This window comes from Trichomycterus rosablanca, chromosome 11, assembly GCF_030014385.1.
Source record: "Trichomycterus rosablanca isolate fTriRos1 chromosome 11, fTriRos1.hap1, whole genome shotgun sequence".
NCBI classification, from domain to species: domain Eukaryota; kingdom Metazoa; phylum Chordata; class Actinopteri; order Siluriformes; family Trichomycteridae; genus Trichomycterus; species Trichomycterus rosablanca.
Genome location: NC_085998.1, coordinates 1,937,715 through 1,956,571, shown reverse-complemented (window position 1 = coordinate 1,956,571; position 18,857 = coordinate 1,937,715). Strand labels below are relative to the sequence as shown.

Below are 18,857 nucleotides of genomic sequence, written 5' to 3'. Positions count from 1 at the left end.
AGTTTTCTGTGGTTTTGGGAGAAGATTGGTGACCAGCCTTGGGGCTTCAGGAGTCTTAACAGATTGTGGAACTGGGGGTTCTGGTCTTAGTCCAATGGAGTTCAAGTTCCAGTCTTAAACTGGGACTTGAACTCTAGTGGCTCTGTGTTTTGTGGGCCTGGCCTTGGACCTACACTGGTCTGGTCATCATTTGATTTTAAGTTGGGATTCTTGTCTTGGAGGTCAGGTGACTGGTCCTTCTCCAGGGTTTTTGCATTAATGGGTTGAGTGCAGAATCTAACTCATGGGTTTGAGTTTTGATGATGGTGATGTCAGTACTTACCTGGTCTTACACGCAGTGGTGGTACAATCGGCCCAGGTAAGCCAGGACCAATTGGTACAGTAATGACAGGTCCACCTGGTCCAGTTATGAAAGGTCCACCTGGTCCAGTTATGAAAGGTCCACCTGGTCCAGGAATGACAGGACCGACTGGTCTCGGGAGGCCAGGAAATGGGTCAGGTCCACTAATGTCAGGACCCCAGGGACCCAGGGGCTGGACCTGTTGACACAATATCTGGTACTCCTCTAGAAAGACAGCACACACACAAACAAACCGACACACACACAGCCAAGTAACCAGTTACTCGACCAGTAAACCTAACCAACACCGAACAGGTCTGGTGATATTAGACGTTACCTGTTCCCTGGATGGGGCAAGCCTCGGGGACCGTGTTTCTGGCCCAACAGCGTCCCGTGGTGCAGCAGCACTGGGTCTTGGTCATGCGCTGAGAGTTCTGGTTGGCGCAGCGGTTAGCAATAATGCTATCAAAGCAGAATCCTTGATGGGCATCTACAGGGGCAGGAAAAAACCAAACATGTAATACACTATATGGGCAATAATACTTGGACATGGCTTGCTAGACAATCCATTCCAGGAGTTTCTGAAGAGCACTTGTCATGACACTGATGCTGGATGAGACGCCTGTGCTTGCAATCCCTTACCCTCATAAGCTAGTAGACGCCTCCTTTAACGAACACTCTGTGCTCTCGTTATTCCTTTACCACCCGAGAGCAACAAGAACAAGTCCGTCGTGGTGGACAAGCGCAGTGGACCATTGTGCCACCAGAGTGTTTTCAAGAATCTCTTCAAGAACAAGCAGAGAATGGCAACGAACAAGAAGAACTGGTGCAGCCAGTGGCACGCTCAGTGTGGGTCCAAACATGGGACCTGCTCCACCAAGGGCTCAGTCATACAAGGGTTCGATTGTGATGGCTGAAAAATGACACCTGAGACACCTGCTGATTTTCCAGAAAAAAAACTGTGTTGGCATCTGCGCCAGCCCGGCATCACAGTTCCAAGAGAAAGCAGGTTGGCAACAGAGGAGCCGGCAACTCTACGAGAAAGAAACCATGATGAACAGAGTTAACACTCAACGATGCGACAACAGGTGACTGACTGTTGAGAGGAACGTAGACATCAATCGTCTGCACCTCCATCACCCCTCTGCCGAACAAACAAGGCACTGAGTCTGGACTGCACTGGACTGGTCAAGGTTATGAATGTCAAATCTAAACAACTAGAGGTTATTCCAGTCCAATGTATAGGTTATAACAGTCAAATATAAAGGCTATAAAAGTCTAATCTACAGGTTATAATCGTCCAATCTAAAAATCCTGAGGTTATGAAAGTCCATCTCAGATGTTATGAATGTGAAATATGATTATTATAAAAGTCCAATATAGAGGTTACAACAGTCAAATATAGAGGTTATGAAAGTCTATTGTAGATGTTATGCAGGTCCAATCTAAAGGTTATGAAAGTCTATTGTAGATGTTATGCAGGTCCAATCTAAAGGTTATGAAAGTCTATTGTAGATGTTATGCAGGTCCAATCTAAAGGTTATGAAAGTCCAATATAGAAGTTATAACAGTCAAGTATAGAGGTTATGAAGGTCCAATCTAAAGGTCATAAAAGTCCAATGTAGATGTCATGCAGGTCCAATCTAAAGGTTATGAAAGTCCATTGTAGATATCATGCAGGTCCAATCTAAAGGTTATAAAAGTCCATTGTAGATGTGATGCAGGTCCAATCTAAAGGTTATGAAAGTCCAATGTAGAAGTTATAACAGTCAAGTATAGAGGTTATGAAGGTCCAATCTAAAGGTTATGAAAGTCCATTGTAGATGTTATGCAGGTCCAATCTAAAGGTTATGAAAGTTCAATATAGAAGTTATAACAGTCAAGTATAGAGGCTATGAAGGTCCAATCTAAAGGTTATGAAAGTCCATTGTAGATGTCATGCAGGTCCAATCTAAAGGTTATGAAAGTCCATTGTAGATGTTATGCAGGTCCAATCTAAAGGTAATGAAAGTCCAATATAGAAGTTATAACAGTCAAGTATAGAGGTTATGAAGGTCCAATCTAAAGGTTATAAAAGTCCATTGTAGATATCATGCAGGTCCAATCTAAAGGTTATGAAAGTCCAATGTAGATGTTATGCAGGTCCAATCTAAAGGTTATGAAAGTCCATTGTAGATGTTATGCAGGTCCAATCTAAAGGTCATAAAAGTCCAATGTAGATGTCATGCAGGTCCAATCTAAAGGTTATGAAAGTCCATTGTAGATGTTATGCAGGTCCAATCTAAAGGTAATGAAAGTCCAATATGGAAGTTATAACAGTCAAGTATAGAGGTTATGAAGGTCCAATCTAAAGGTTATAAAAGTCCATTGTAGATATCATGCAGGTCCAATCTAAAGGTTCTGAAAGTCCAATGTACAGATGTCATGCAGGTCCAATCTAAAGGTTATGAAAGTCCAATATGTTATAACAGTCAAGTATAGAGGTTATGAAGGTCCAATCTAAAGGTTATGAAAGTCCAATGTAGATGTTATGCAGGTCCAATCTAAAGGTTATGAAAGTCCAATATAGAAGTTATAACAGTCAAGTATAGAGGTTATGAAGGTCCAATCTAAAGGTTATGAAAGTCCAATGTAGATGTTATGCAGGTCCAATCTAAAGGTTATGAAAGTCCAATATAGAAGTTATAACAGTCAAGTATAGAGGTTATGAAGGTCCAATCTAAAGGTTATGAAAGTCCATTGTAGATGTTATGCAGGTCCAATCTAAAGGTTATGAAAGTCCAATATAGAAGTTATAACAGTCAAGTATAGAGGTTATGAAGGTCCAATCGATGCAGTGATGAACCGTGTTCACTGATGAGGGTTTTCTGAAGTATTCCCGAGTCCATGTGGTTCTACGTTAAAGAAGCAGGTTACTAATTGCATCCATTTCTCAGGATTTTTGGAATCTTTTAATAATGTTATGGACTGTTCTGGTAAACAAGTGTTGAGAAACTGCTAGCCATGCTCCTCCGTAAACCAGTAAGTCATGACAGCGCCACCTGTTGGTGACAGAGGAACGCCTACCCCACCGCCCCCGGATTCCAAACGCGGTACGTGTCCGTACTGGAATGTTGGCTTCTCTTGTGTAAATGGAGCAGAAGTGGAACACCAATTAAACATGTTATTAACTGCGGTGACCTTTTCAGCTGAAGTAAACCATGAGAAGATCCTGGTTCCTTGAAGAGCGAGTGGGAGGAACGTGGGGTATTTTAGGAACCCATGACTCATGTTTGGCTTTAATCTCGCCCCGCTCTCTCATCTTATCACTTCATTTATCTGTCTCTAGCTCTCTCCTTCCTCCCTGTCTGCTCTCGCTGCTCTCTCACATCCACTCGGCTCCAGCACACAGGAACAGAGGAACCCATTGTTACAGAATCACCGCCGCCCGGCCGCTGACCTACATTCTGCTGGACCGGATACTGGACTGGTTTCAGTTCTGCAGAACATCTGTGTGTGTTCAGACGGGTCGGATCTGAGACTAAACCCCCAGGATCAGGGACTCGGAGTCCATGGACTCGTCTTCAGGTTGTGGACTCGTTCTTCTACCTGCTGCCCAACACTCACTCAGAGGTGTAAATACACGTCAAGGTTTCCACTCGTCTGAGGGTCCACGACGGTTCAACTCATTAGAAAGAGAGATGTGTGAACTGAATCAGACTGCAGCTAGAGGTTAGGAAAGTCCAATCTAGACGTTTTGACGGTCTAATCTAAAGGTTATAAAAATCCAATCTCGAGGTCCTAACAGTCAAAGATTATGAAAATCCAATCTAAATGTTATGAAGGTCCAATGTAGAGAATATAACAGTCAAATCTATAGGGTATTAAGGTCCAATCTAAAGATAATGAAGGTCCAATCTAGAGCTTTTGAAGGTCCAATATAGCGGTTATAAAAGTTAAATCTAGGTTATAACAGTCAAATCTAAAGGTTATTAAGATCCAATGTTGAGAATACAACAAGCACATCTATAGATTATTAAGGTCCAATCTAAAGGTTTTCAATGTCCAACCTAAAGGTTATGCACAGTGAATCTGATTATTATAAATGTCCAGTCTAGAGGTTATGAAGGTCCAATCTAGAGGAAATGAAAGTCTAATGTATAAGTTATAACAGTCAAATCTAGAGGTTATGAAGGTCCAATCTAGAGGTTATAACAGTCGAATATAAATGTTATAAAAGGCAGACCAAGAAATAACCAATCTAGAGGTTATGAAAGTTCAATCTAGAGGTTATGAACATCCAATCTAAAGGTTATGAACATCCAATCTAAAGGTTATGAATGTCAAATCTGAACATCTAGAGGTTATGAAAGTCTAATCTTGAGGTTATGGAGGTCCAATCTAAAAAATTATAAAAGTTCAATGTAAAGGTTATAAAGGTTTAATCTGAAGGTTACAATTGTCCAATCCAATCTAAAGGTTATGAAAGTCCAACCTAGAGGTTATGAATGTCAAATCTGATTATTATAAATGTCCAATATAGGTTATGAAAGTTTATTCTAAAAATCTAAAGATTATAAATCAAGGTTATAAAGGTTCAATCTAAAGGTTTTAAAGGTTTAATCTGGAGGTTATGAAGGTCCAATCAAGAGGTTATAACAGTCAAATGTAAATGTTATTAAAGGCAGACCTAGAAATATCCAATACAGAGGTTATGAAAATCTAACCTCAAAGTCCATTTGGAGGTTATAACAATCAAATCTAGAGGTTATGAACATCCAATCTAGAAATTAAAAAAGTTCAATCTAAAGGTTTTAAATGTCCAATCTAGAGGTTATGCACGTTGAATCTGATTTATATAAATGTCCAAAATAGAGGTTATAAAAATCCAATCTAGAAGTTATAACAGTCAAATCTAAAGTTTATGAAGGTCAAAAGTAGAGGTTATGAAGGTCTAATCTAAAGGTTATGAAGGTCCAATTTGAGGTTATGAAAGTCTAATCTAGAGGTTATGAAAGTGTAATCTAAAGGTTATGAAAGTCCAATCTGAAGGTTATGAAAGTCCAATCTAAAAGTTATGAATTTCAAATCTAAAGGTTATGAATGTCGATTCTGATTATTATTCTGATTATTATAAAAGTCAAATCTAGAGGTTATGAAGGTTCAATCTAAAGATTATGCAGGTCAAATCTAGAGGTTATGAAGGTTCAATCTTAAGATTATGCAGGTCAAATCTAGAGGTTATGAAGGTTCAATCTAGAGGTTATGCAGGTCAAATCTAGAGGTTATGAAGGTACAATCTAGAGGTTATAACAGTCAAAGGTAAATGTTATGAAAGCCAGACCTAGAAATGACAAAAGACCAACCTAAAGGTTATAAATGTCCAACCTAGAGATTACGCATGTCGAATATGATCATTATAAATGTCTAATCTAGATGTTATGAAGGTCCAATCTAAAGGTTATGAATCTAGCACTAGCTTCTTGGCATCATAACAAAGCAGCATGATTGGTTGCATCCTATAAATGACATGTGGCCCTCAGGGGACTTAGAAGTCAAATGCGCTGGTTCACCAGCTCAGAGATGCCGACTGGAGTCTCGATGGTGCCACCGGCTTGGTCGGGCGCTCTACACAGTTGGCCATGTCACTGCAACAGTCAGAGACTCCTACCATCCAGATGTTTATTCACTCATTCACTCACTCACTCAGATTCATCCAGCCACACCCTCACCGCCCTCAGTGCCCTCAGTGCCCTCACCACCCTCACCACCCTCAGTGCCCTCACCGCCCTCAGTGCCCTCACTGCCCTCGCCGCCCTCAGTGCCCTCACCGCCCTCAGTGTCCTCAGTGCCCTCACCGCCCTCAGTGCCCTCACCGCCCTCAGTGCCCTCGCCGCCCTCACCGCCCTCGCCGCCCTCAGTGCCCTCGCCGCCCTCAGTGCCCTCGCCGCCCTCAGCCTGAAGCTCACCGATGCAGCGTGATCCATCCAGAGCAGTGACGTATCCTGCAGAACATCTACACACGTAGCTCCCAATGGTGTTGGAACATTCGCCTCCACTGCACAACCCTCGGATAGTGGAACACTCGTCCACATCTGAGAGAGAAACGAGAGAGAAACGAGAGAGAAAGTGGTTCAGTGCATTTATATTATTATTAATACAGAAACTGAAACACCAAAAGTATGTGGACGCCCGACCATGAGCTTATAGGACCTATTATTTTATAACCTTACGACTGTAAAGGTTTTCCACATGACCTTGAAGTGTCTGTCATAATGAGCATTTGTAAGGTGTTGGACCAGTGGGCCTGGTTCATAGTTGATGTTCCAATTCATCCCAAAGGAGTTCAATTAGGTTTTTACACCTTTTTTGCAGTTGGGGTCTCTAAAACACACAACTCCAATTTAGAGGTTATGAAAGTATAATCTAGAGGTTATGAAAGTCCAATCTAAAAGTTATGAATTTCAAATCTAAAGGTTATGAATGTCGATTCTGATTATTATAAAAGTCAAATCTAGAGGTTATGAAGGTCCAATCTAAAGGTTATGAAAGTCCAGTGTAGAGGTGATGAAGGTCCAATCTAAAGTTGGGGTATCTAAAACACACTTGGAATAGATGACTTAAAAAGGCGTCCACATACTTTTGGCCACTTAGTCAAATAACTTTTAATACTTTCAAGTCCTTTTCTAAGATTCGCATTGTTGGATAGACGTAGAAAGCTGTTTTTAGGTGCAGTTCGACCACATTCTGCACTTCTGTACGGGTAAGAAAGGTATCAACAACCTAGCAACCGCCTGATTATCATGGCAATTATCTAGCAAAGACAAAAGGTACTATCGCAACCACCTGTAATACCATGGAAACACTTAGCAACACCATAGCACAGAACTGGAATATCGGAATTGTAACCACTATAAAACACCACACCATCATCTAAAGAGACATTATACAACAGTTAGTTCCGACCTTACAATCTGATTGGTTGAGAAGCGTTCTAACCGTGCTGATGTTGGTGATAACAGCGCGGCCTTTTCACACCACAACTGTATTACTCCGCTGACGCGTTGCCAGTAACGACAAGTTTCATGCACACAAACGCGCACGCAGGCGACACCGACTTTATTCCTGATCGTGTTTTAAATCCGTTATCTGATATACAATCTAGTGCACTATGTAGGGAACATAACCAATTGTCTAATATACTGTCTAGTGCACTATGTAGTGAACATGAATGCGTTATCTGATACACAATCTAGTGCACTATGTAGGGAACATAACCAATTGTCTAATATACTGTCTAGTGCACTATGTAGGGAACATGAATGCGTTATCTGATATACAATCTAGCGCACTGTGTAGGGAACATAACCAATTGTCTAATATACTGTCTAGTGCACTATGTAGGGAACATGAATGCGTTATCTGATATACAATCTAGTGCACTATGTAGGGAACATAACCAATTGTCTAATATACTGTCTAGTGCACTATGTAGTGAACATGAATGCGTTATCTGATACACAATCTAGTGCACTATGTAGGGAACATAACCAATTGTCTAATATACTGTCTAGTGCACTATGTAGGGAACATGAATGCGTTATCTGATACACAATCTAGTGCACTGTGTAGGGAACATGAATCCATTATCTGATACACAATCTAGTGCACTATGTAAGGAACATAACCAATTGTCTAATATACTGTCTAGTGCACTATGTAGTGAACATGAATGCGTTATCTGATACACAATCTAGTGCACTATGTAGGGAACATAACCAATTGTCTAATATACTGTCTAGTGCACTATGTAGTGAACATGAATGCATTATCTGATACACAATCTAGTGCACTATGTAGGGAACATAACCAATTGTCTAATATACTGTCTAGTGCACTATGTAGTGAACATGAATGCGTTATCTGATACACAATCTAGTGCACTGTGTAGGGAACATAACCAATTGTCTAATATACTGTCTAGTGCACTATGTAGTGAACATGAATGCGTTATCTGATACACAATCTAGTGCACTGTGTAGGGAACATAACCAATTGTCTAATATACTGTCTAGTGCACTATGTAGTGAACATGAATGCGTTATCTGATACACAATCTAGTGCACTGTGTAGGGAACATAACCAATTGTCTAATATACTGTCTAGTGCACTATGTAGTGAACATGAATGCGTTATCTGATACACAATCTAGTGCACTGTGTAGGGAACATAACCAATTGTCTAATATATTGTCTAGTGCACTATGTATTGAACATGAATGCGTTATCTGATACACAATCTAGTGCACTATGTAGGGAACATGAATGTGTTTGTAACGAGAACAGTTAGCTTAATAGCCCAGTTAGCAGCTCCTAAAAGTTCTGTTATCACCCATAATCCTTTGGTGTGTGCGAGAGTTTTTTTTTTGGTTTTTTTTTCCCTTCGGAGGTTCTTGCTTTCTTCTTCTTGTTCTTCTTACCTCCCTGAAATGAGTTTTTGCAACTTGGGATGTCTGCTTTGTAGTGTTAAACTTTACATTCGTTGTGGAACTACTTTTTGGCGGAAGCTATTGTCAGTATTAAAGCATATTTATTATGAAATTCAGGGCTTCTTTGATTTATTTTCTTTCTTTATTTTGTAACAACTGTTGTATAAAAGCAATAGAACACTTGAGGTCGTGTGTTATCGTGAATAACATCACGGCTGTGATGATCTACTCGCCTTCGGTTCGCGCCTGCGACCGAATCACAGCCGTGATGTTATTCGTGATAACACACTCCCTCTCGTGTTCTATTGCTTAATTAGCAACCACCTGGAATACAAAGGCAACACCTTACAACAATAGCACAACCACCTGGGAAACCATAGCGCCCAGCTAACATCACCTAGTAATACTAGGGATGTTAATGATTAGCTGTTAACCAACAAACCAAACTGTGAGCAAAGTTCAGACTGCTGATTTGAAACTCGCCTTCACCCACCCTCGGTGAGCATGCGCCAGCTCTGCAAAAACGACCGCACAGCAATTTCACAAGGTGTTTCAGGCAGTTGCTAGGGTGTTGCTAGGAGCTTGTTCTGATAATCCAGGTGGATGCCATGGTGTTACTAGGTGGTTGCTATGTTGTTGTCGGGTTTTTCGTTAACCAATAACCGACTGCCATTAGTGGACGGTTAAACGCTAACAAACTTCATTCACTAGGATTAACATGATTAGCATTATTTAGCTAAATAATACAGACAACAACATAGAAACCACCTAGTAACGCCATGGTACCACCTGGATTACCAGAACAAGATTCTAGCAACACCCTAGCAACCACCTGAAACACCTCCTAAAATAGCTGTGCGATCGCTTTTCCAGTTATTGCTGCTGATTTTAAACATACGACATTTTATTCCAGCTATTAAAAACAGCTCTGCGTTTGGTTTAATGCCTATACCCGACTCGAGAACACACGCGGGCACAATTACATTCACAGACGCACCAAGTGCCTGAACAGGAAAACCGCCTGAAGTAGCAGAGCTTCATAAAAGCATGGTTACTGTGAGCTCTGTGGAGCTGAAGGTTCTACTTTGAACTGAATTGCATGTGGCAGAATAACAGAGACTGAAGTCATGACAGGTATAAGTACTACTAACGTCCTTCAAAATCAAATAAATAATAATAACCCGATACAACCTGGAACTCTTTCTCACAGTCAGCGGGTTTCTGAACCTGGAACCTTGTTATTATTTCTGGGCAGCGGATGCCAACCCGGCTTCTCTGATCTGAGCTCCAGAGTGTACCAACGTCTGTGTGTATCAGACTTAACTGTGTGTCTTTACACTGTGTGACTCTTTATTAAATGATTCACTCCTGATTCACTCACAAATGACTCCTCATTATGACTCCTCACCAGCTTCAATCGATAAAGAAACCCGTCCTATTAAATCGTCACCTTACAGTTCAAGGGAAAAGTACTGCTCATCACGTAGCGCCCAGAAGTAGACCAGAAGTATTTGGACATCACTTGATCCTATTCCTAAATCAACCTGCTTGGTCCAAATCCTGACACATCTCCATCTTTTAGTAACCCTAAACGCTGAGTCAATCACATGATCCCAATCCTGACCCTATTTAAATCAAACCATCATCCTGACCCTCCCATAATCTCCTAGTATTGCTCACCATCCTTCCATGACCATTACCGGTGACTTCCAGATCCTTCTGCTACTCTAAACCAACCAGGCCATCAGATAATCCTAATCCTGAACCTCAAACCTGCCTCCAAAAACACATGATGATGATCAGGACCCAATCGCAATCCTTTATCCAACCAAATAGTCTGACGTCCAGAGTGAATCTATGTGATCTTTTCAGCTAGAACCACAGCCACTCCTCTGAGAAGCTTCCCACAAAACTTTGAAGTGTGTCTGTTTGTGGGAATTTGTGCCCGTTCAGTCAAGACGACAGCATATGTATGGTTGGGCGCTGATTGATCAGCTGATGTTACGATTCATTCCAGAGCTGTTCAGTGGAGCTGAAACACATGAATTAAAAAATCTGAAGGCGTGTCCCAATACTTTTGACCCTTTCCAAACGTTGACCTTCCTCACCATCCTGCCATGACCCTTACTCTAAACCAACCAGGCCACCAGGTAATCCTGATCCTGGACCTCAAACTACCTCCAAAAACCCATGATGCTCCTGATCCTCACCACACTCAAGCCTTGATTTGGACCACATTCATTCTTTGATCTGAGCCAGGCTCCTCATTATCCCAAGTTTCAGTAGAGCAAAAGTTCGAAGGCGTGTCCCAATACTTTTGCTCATCACAGCTCTCAGAACCCCGTGTGAAGACGAGCCCTGATCTGACGTCTTCGCCTGCGATCACAGTGACCTCAAACTGTGTTTAGTCTTAAGAAGTTTCCTTTAATCCAGTTGTTTATTAGTTCTAAGAGTCGATGGGACTGTAGTCATCCAAGTAGAGCATTACGGCATTATGCAGATCAGTGTGTGTGTGTGTGTGTGTGTGCGTGTGTGTGTGTGTGTGTTATGGTTAATCTATTAGCGTGTCACTCCTTCATAAGTGCTCGGCGCACTACAAAACTCCGGCTACAGGCTTCAGTTCTAAACCTTATAATTCATCACATCAGCACTAAAAATATCCAACATGGTGCTTCATATAAACACACACCAGTCTGAGAGAGTGTGTGTGTGTGTGTGTGTGTGTGTGTGTGTGTGTGTGTGCACCAGCAGGACTCCATCCAGACTCGGCTCATTATGAAACTGCTGTTTTAGCTTCGCCTGCACAGAGCCCCGACCTCAGCCAAAACTCAACAGCTCTGGGACGAACTAGAACATCAACTGAGGAATATCAGCACCCATCCATACAAATACAGTCATCTTTTGATTGAATGGCCACAAATTCCCATACACAGAGACACTCTGAAGTCTTGTGAGAAGCTTCTCTGAAGAGCAGCTGTTGTTCTAGCTGAGAAGATCACACAGAGGGTCCCTCTGTTTTTTGAAACTGGACGTCCAACCAGCTCATGGTCAGGTGTCCACATACTTTTGGTCACTTTTAGTGTGTGTAGTGAAATCTCAAACCAGTCCAGACCGTAAGAACCTAGATAAGCAGCACATATTTAGGTTGGGTGGTCCAGCATTGATGTTTAGAAAAATAAAGATCAAGGGTCATACATCAAAAGTCTGACCATCCAGTGACTCTTGATTCTGAGCGCCCATGATCCTGATCCAAAACATCTAATCCTTAATGTCCAATAAGTATATTTTTGACCCTAGACCTCTCATGATCCAGAACTTGACCACTGGTCCTCACTCTTCCAGGTCTTCTAGCTGTACCTTGATCATGACCAAGATGATTCAAAGATGACCATCAAGTCTAAACCTCTAATAATCAAAGCATTTACCCACCGATGTCTTCAATCCTCACAGAGATCCCAAAACTGGTCCAAATCCTGATGCATCTCCAACCTCTGGTGATCCCACCTGACCCTACAAACTCTGACCCAATTAAAACCAAACCATCATGCAGACCATCCCAAAATCTCCTAGTATTCCAATCCTGCAGCACCCAACCTTCAACTACCATGACCCTTTCCAAACGTTGACCTTGCTCACCATCCTGCCATCAGGTAATCCTGATCCTGGACCTCAAACTATCATAACCTTAAACCCCCGCCTCCATTGCATGGTCCTAAACCCAATCCTTCATCTGACCCACAGTTAAACCACACCACAATCCTGATCTTCATCCTGATACCTCCTAACCCTTGATTTTGACCACATTCATTCTTTGATCTGAGCCATGGTCCTCATTATTCCATGTTTCCTGATGCCGATCCTCTCATGATCCTGACCAGGACCTTAACCAGACCAACCCGGTCCTGATTTTGATCCAGATCTGGAACCTCCAACAATCCTCACTCTTCTTCTAATCTGGTTTTGTTCTTTCTCTTAAACCACGTAACCCAATCCTGAAATGGACCAGATCTAACCAGCAGAACCCAAAACACAGTTATTAAAGCTTCTGATCGGGGTTCTGGACCAGTCCTGGATTCCTTTCTAATAAAATAAGGCTTTTATGGGAGGTAGAATGAAGTGTTTTGAGAGGTGGAGTGAGCTGAGGAGAAAAAAAACGTGCAGCCGTCCAAACCGGCATTTGGGATCATCGGGTTCGTTCATCTGCGTTTGGATCTGAGTGTTCCGGTTCTGCACGGGTCTGGAAGGTTCTGATTAAAGCTGGTGTTCCTTGAGATTCACACGGAACTGACCGACAGTTGTCAGAACATATCTTTTCTGGCCTCCTGAAACTTTATTTGGGCAATAATCAGACCAAAATGGACCTTAATAGCTGATGAAATAGGAACAGACGTACCCTTTCGGACCCTATTCCATCACACCACACTTACTGTAATCTAAACAAATTTTTACACTATTTATTTCTCCATCGCTGTAGCAGAGTCGAATCTGCGCCTTTTAAATCCGCAGTGCCTTTTAAACAAGCGTGTATGTTCCCACACCCCTACTTTACTTTCATAGCTTACCACCCACAGCGTCAGTCATCGTTTAACTACAGACGTTTCATAAACTGGCTCAAATTAAAGACCTGAGCTGCTTCGGATCAAACCCGCGTCACCTTTTTTAACTCAAACGGCATCATTAAAAAAGGAAAGTAATCACAGGTCAACAGATCCTGAATTATGACAGAGCAGCATAGAAAACGTGGGTGTTTTTTTGAGCCACGCTAAGAGTCTCATCCTTCTGCGATGCCATTTTGGCCATCAGAGGGGGCACGGAGGCGCAGATGATAGATGTGTTTTTGAGATTCTCGATGGAACCACCCTGGCTGAGTGGGCTGCCTCAGAGGTGGCGTGGCGTCTCTTTTTTGGAGCGAACCTTGCCTGCCAGTTGGTTCAGTTGGCGTGCATTGGCAGTCCGGCTGGTTCTAAAGAATACTTTGTTTCCGTTATTTTGGCCACATTATTTATTTGCCATCTTCCCGCTGGTATTAGCAGCTTTTTAGCCACAGTGTTGTTCTACATTGGGTACAGCATTGGCCTTTGGGTTCTCTTTATCTCAGTTCTTAGCTCCTGGTCGCTTTTCCATGGGGCCCTTGAGCAAGGTCCTTAACCCAAATTGTATTCAGCCATAATTGTAAGTCACTTCAAATGCAAACATAAATGTGCTTTTGGGTTGCCAATGTTGGGTCCTTGGGCAAAGCCCTTAACCCTCAAAAGCTTGAACACTCCGAATCCCCTGGAACCGCTGCCATCGTCCCATTGGGCTCTCCTTTAGCTTGGTTCTCAATTACAAAGCTCCTGGCCATGGATGGCCTAGGGCACATTCAGTTGAGAAACGCTTTCCATTGGGCCCCCTGAGCAAGGTCCTTAACCCTCAATTGCTCAAATTGTATTTAGCCGTAATTGTAAGTCACTTCAAATGCCAACGTAAATGTACTTTTGGGTTGCCAATGTTGGGTCCTTGAGCAAAGCCCTTAACCCTCAAAAGCTTGGATTGTATACAGGATCTGTTAATGATGTACTCAATACATTTGAGCAAGACATTCTTCACCTTTTATAGCAACCGCAGCTTCAGAAAATCATAACCGACTCTCCGAATCCCCTGGAACCGCTGCCATCGGCCCTTTGGGCTCTCCTTTAGCTTGGTTCTCAACTCCAAAGCTCCTGGCCATGGATGGCTTAGAACACATTCAGTTGAGAAATGCTTTGTGTTTCGCTTAGTTCGAACAGTGCAGTAAAACCAGCCCAGAACTGGTTTGCTAGCGGAATATCCCACCGTGGCACCTACTGGTTTCACTTCTAGACTGGACTAGTGACTAGTGCTTCTCCGGGAGTCGAACAAGCTTAACGAGGCTTATTGTACTAAATCAACGACCCGGGAACACCAAACCTCTCTCAGTTATTACTGATCATGAGTGTGTCTACTGCTTGTCCAAAAGAAACATCAATTCATCTTCAAGTTTTAAGCTTTCTCGTTACAGAGTAGCACCTCAGCACCTCGGAGCAGATTCCTTATGTAAGGATTAATCTATAGTGGAATATTTGGTTCCACATTCTCAGACAGTCTCCACTATCACCCGCAACCTGCTTTTCCAAATTAACCATCATTTTTCAGTCCTCAAGAGCTTTATTTTGTCACAGATTTTACTCCTTTAGCAACATTAGCACCTATGATTGAGGACGACGAGTGAGTGAGAGTGTGTGGAGGTACCAGGAACTCAGGAGAACCTCTTCAGGAAGTGCTCTACACCGGAGCTTACAGTGCAGAGAGAGGGATGGATGATTATGTGGATGAAAGGATGAAGTAATAGATGTGATGGTATATGATCAGCTGGATGAGTGGATGGATGGGTGGATGGTTTGACTGATGGATGGAGAATGGACAGTAGATGGATGAATGGATGAACTGGTATATAGATGGATGGATGCTTTGATGGATGATGGACCGTGGTTAAATGGATAAATGAATGGATGGATGAGTGGATGAACAGATTGATGGTTTGGTATTTAAACTGATGGTTGAATGAATAGATGGGTTGGTATATAGATCCATCTATAGGATGGTAGATGGATGATGAATAGATGGATGATTGATGGATAGGTAAATGGATAATGAATGGGTGATAATTGGATGGATGGATGAATATTCAAATGAATGAATAAATGAATGACAGGTGAATGATGAGCAGTGATAGCTCAGCGACTAAAGTACAGGACTAGTAACCAGGAGGTCACTGGTTCAAGCCCCACATCTGCCAGGTTGCCACTGTTGGGCCCTTGAGCAAGGCCTTTAACCCTTTGGATAAAGGCATCTACTAAATGCTGAAAATGTAAGTCTTTATTTTTTACGATTGGTGGAAATAGCACTTATCGACACACGGAACTCCGTATACCCAAAACCACTTTCGTACTTCTCTATTATCTCTTTTCAGCTCTGTGCTGGTTCTCACCAACTTCCTTTTTGGTTGGGTGCTTTTGCACACCCTCTTAGGACCCATGGGTACTAATATTTGCACAAAAATGGCGTGCAAATCACAGAAAATAAGTTAAAGGTCAGAGCAGATGCTACCAATGAAGATCTGAGATCTGTGTATCTTTTGGCAATGCCATTTTTGGGATTCAGGATGGAACCGCCGTAGGAGAGCGTACCCAGCCTGCCAGTTGGTGGAGTTGGTGTACATTGAGAGTCCCGGCTGGTTCTAAAGGAGATCTGCACTAAGCGGAAACAACAGCGAGACTGACACACGCTCCTTTGTTTTGGCTGGATGGGCATCTGAGGCCGGGCATCTTGACCCACATAAGTCGAGTGCCAAGCAGACGTCGGAAATTCGAGTGGTGAAGCAGTTGAGTGCCGAGGTACTGCTGTACTAGGATTAATGGGATGAAAAAGCTTTTTTGCATTTTCCTTCAATTTTCCTCCCAGTCTAGTCATATCCAGTTACCCGAGTGCATTACGCGTCCTCTCTATTTATGTTGATCTCCACCCTGACTGAGGAGAGCCATGACTCCGACACGTGTGCAGTAGCCGACGGCATCTTTTCACCTTCACGAGGCGAGTTCATATGTGGATCAGCTTTGTGCACTTAGAGACACACCCTGATCCTCATTATCCCTCGACTCTGTGCATTGCCACCAAACAGCCAGCAGAGATCGTAACTGCAGCCAACTGTTGTTCATGTAGGCGCCCAGCCTGCCGGTAGCAGAGCTGAGGGATTCGAACTGCTTCGACTGCTAGCTGACATCCGCCGCGCCACCTGAGCGCCCAAAAAGCTTAACATATAAATGATTACATTCCTTTTGGACCACTGGTTGGTCATTTCAGCAGTAGAGACACTAATGACCAGCGGTTTGGTGTCGTTTTGGCACAATAAATCATGTTAAGCGCTGTTTGTTCTACCTGAGTCACTTTTCCTACGTCATATCAAACAGTCGGAGGCAAAACCTGATCTAAAATCACAAACCCAGTAGGCAAACGTCCACGGTACGCCAGCACAGCCGGTGCAGAAGCCGTTTTGCCCTTACGGTACAGTCAGCACTCAAAGGAGGGTATATTCGCCTGCTCCATGCCCCCTTCGACACGTGCACAGTCCTCGACCCCTTCTTCTTCACCCGTGCCTCTGTGATCTGCTACCCTCCTTGCACAACGATTTAAACTTTATTAGTCCGGTCTTAACTCAATGGCCAATTTTGTCTGCCAACTGTGCCCGCTAGATGGCGCCCAGCCGACCAGTAGCAGAGCTGAGATTTGAACCGGGGTGCTCAGAATCTCAGCGCCGTTGTGCTAGTAGAATATCCCACTGTGCCATCTGAAAGAAGATCTTAAAGGTCTGTTGAAGGCATGTCATGGGTTTGCAGCACCTACGCCTACGAGTTTGACTGTAGATGACAAGCTTCTCACCTTGACACTTCTGGCTGATCTCGTTGAATCGGTGCCCGGCGGGGCACTTACACTCGAACGAACCCACCGTGTTAATGCAGTTTCCACCCTGGCACAGACCAGGAATGGCCTGGCACTCGTCCACGTCTAGGGAACAAAAGAGAGAACGAGAGAGAGAGTCTTACTCAAGATTCAGTTTCAAGCCTTATATTTTTATCAGCATAAGACCAGAAGTATGTGGACATCTGACCACAAGTTGTGGCACATCCCATCCCATCCCAGAAACCAGGGGCATTAAGGTAGCTCGGTGGTTACGGTTCTGAACTTGCAGTTGGAAGATCACTGATTCAAGACCCACGACTACTAGCTCAGAGGTTAAGTTACTGGGTTAGTTATCAGAAGGTTGCTGGGTCAAGTCCTGCTGCAGCCAAGATGCCACAGTTGGAGCCCCTGAGCAAGGCTGTTGGGTCCACCACCAGTGCCCGAGCTTTCACTCAGTTGCACTTCTGACTAAATGGGCACAAATTCCCAAAAGCGCATGAAAGGGGCAACTCCAAATTAATGCACATGGTTTTCCGAGGGAATGAGGAACAAGTTCAGGTGTCCACATACTTTTGGCAGATGTTTTAATGTAAAAACTAAATGTTCTGCTTGATTTGTGCTCGGACTGTGATGTAGGGGGGCTGGTGGGTGACGGTGGAGGACACCTTCAGGGTGAACAGAGCAGAAGTGTGGCAACTAAATTACTGTACACGTAGGAATGTGGTCCTCACACACACACACACACACGCACACACGCACGCACACACACACACACACACACGGGGTGATAAATAAGAACAGTAGGGAGTTCGGAGTCGTAGGAGACGGATATTCGCAAAACGACACGTTGGAGACAGAGACGGACAGAACAAAGGAACAGAAAATATTAACGATGGCTTTATGGAAACAAAACAAAGTGACAAGGAAAACAAAAACAAGGGACAGACGCCCCCCCCCCCACCTTAAAAGGGAGAGGGAGGTGGACGTGCTAAGTCGCCCCCGCTTGCTCCAGGCGGCCAGACGATGGAGGAATTTCCACGCTGGAGAAATGAGCTCGATGGCCAAAACAAAGGCATGTGGCTCCGTCCCAAACACACTCTTCAGTTCTACAGATGGTGCGACTTTACCCCCCCCCCCCCCCCCCCCGAAAAATAATTCTAAACGTTCCTGCAGAGCCGGATTTTGCTTCGAGCGACGTCTTTATCAGTCAAAGCAAAGACAGAAAACGAAACTATGTAGGACTTTAAACCAGCTGGGGATTTTGTTCATGCAGATTTTAGACCTACTGCTAGTCTGTAGGACCTGAAGTTGGGTTACAACATGATAAACCCATCGAGATTTGAGCCAGCCTTCCTCTGCTTCATCAGAGATGTGTTACTGTATATAAACACCACCCAGAAGTTCCAGTCTTCAAGAAGTTGATCGCTTCAATGCACCAAAAGGACGGTGGGTAGAAGAAGGAGTATTGCCCAGAGGTTCCAAACTTATGATGGAAGAAAGCCCAGAAGACTTACTGCAGAAGACTTACAGGATGACCTGATGAAGTCTGGACCAAATGGACACTGGTCACCATAAGAATATGCCTTTGTAGAT

General features: G+C 43.3%; 1 protein-coding gene across 1 annotated transcript in view; it reads right to left on the bottom strand.

The window, feature by feature from the left end:
- The window catches only part of fbn1 (fibrillin 1), a 124,989-nt gene that overhangs the window by 78,271 nt on the left and 27,861 nt on the right, over positions 1-18,857 (bottom strand). The window contains exons 8-11 of the mRNA XM_063004693.1: positions 17,244-17,369; positions 6,289-6,414; positions 678-830; positions 323-565 (exon numbers count right to left, since the gene is read on the bottom strand). Of these exons, the coding sequence (XP_062860763.1) occupies positions 323-565; positions 678-830; positions 6,289-6,414; positions 17,244-17,369 (648 nt within the window). The remainder of the gene's footprint in view (positions 1-322; positions 566-677; positions 831-6,288; positions 6,415-17,243; positions 17,370-18,857) is intronic.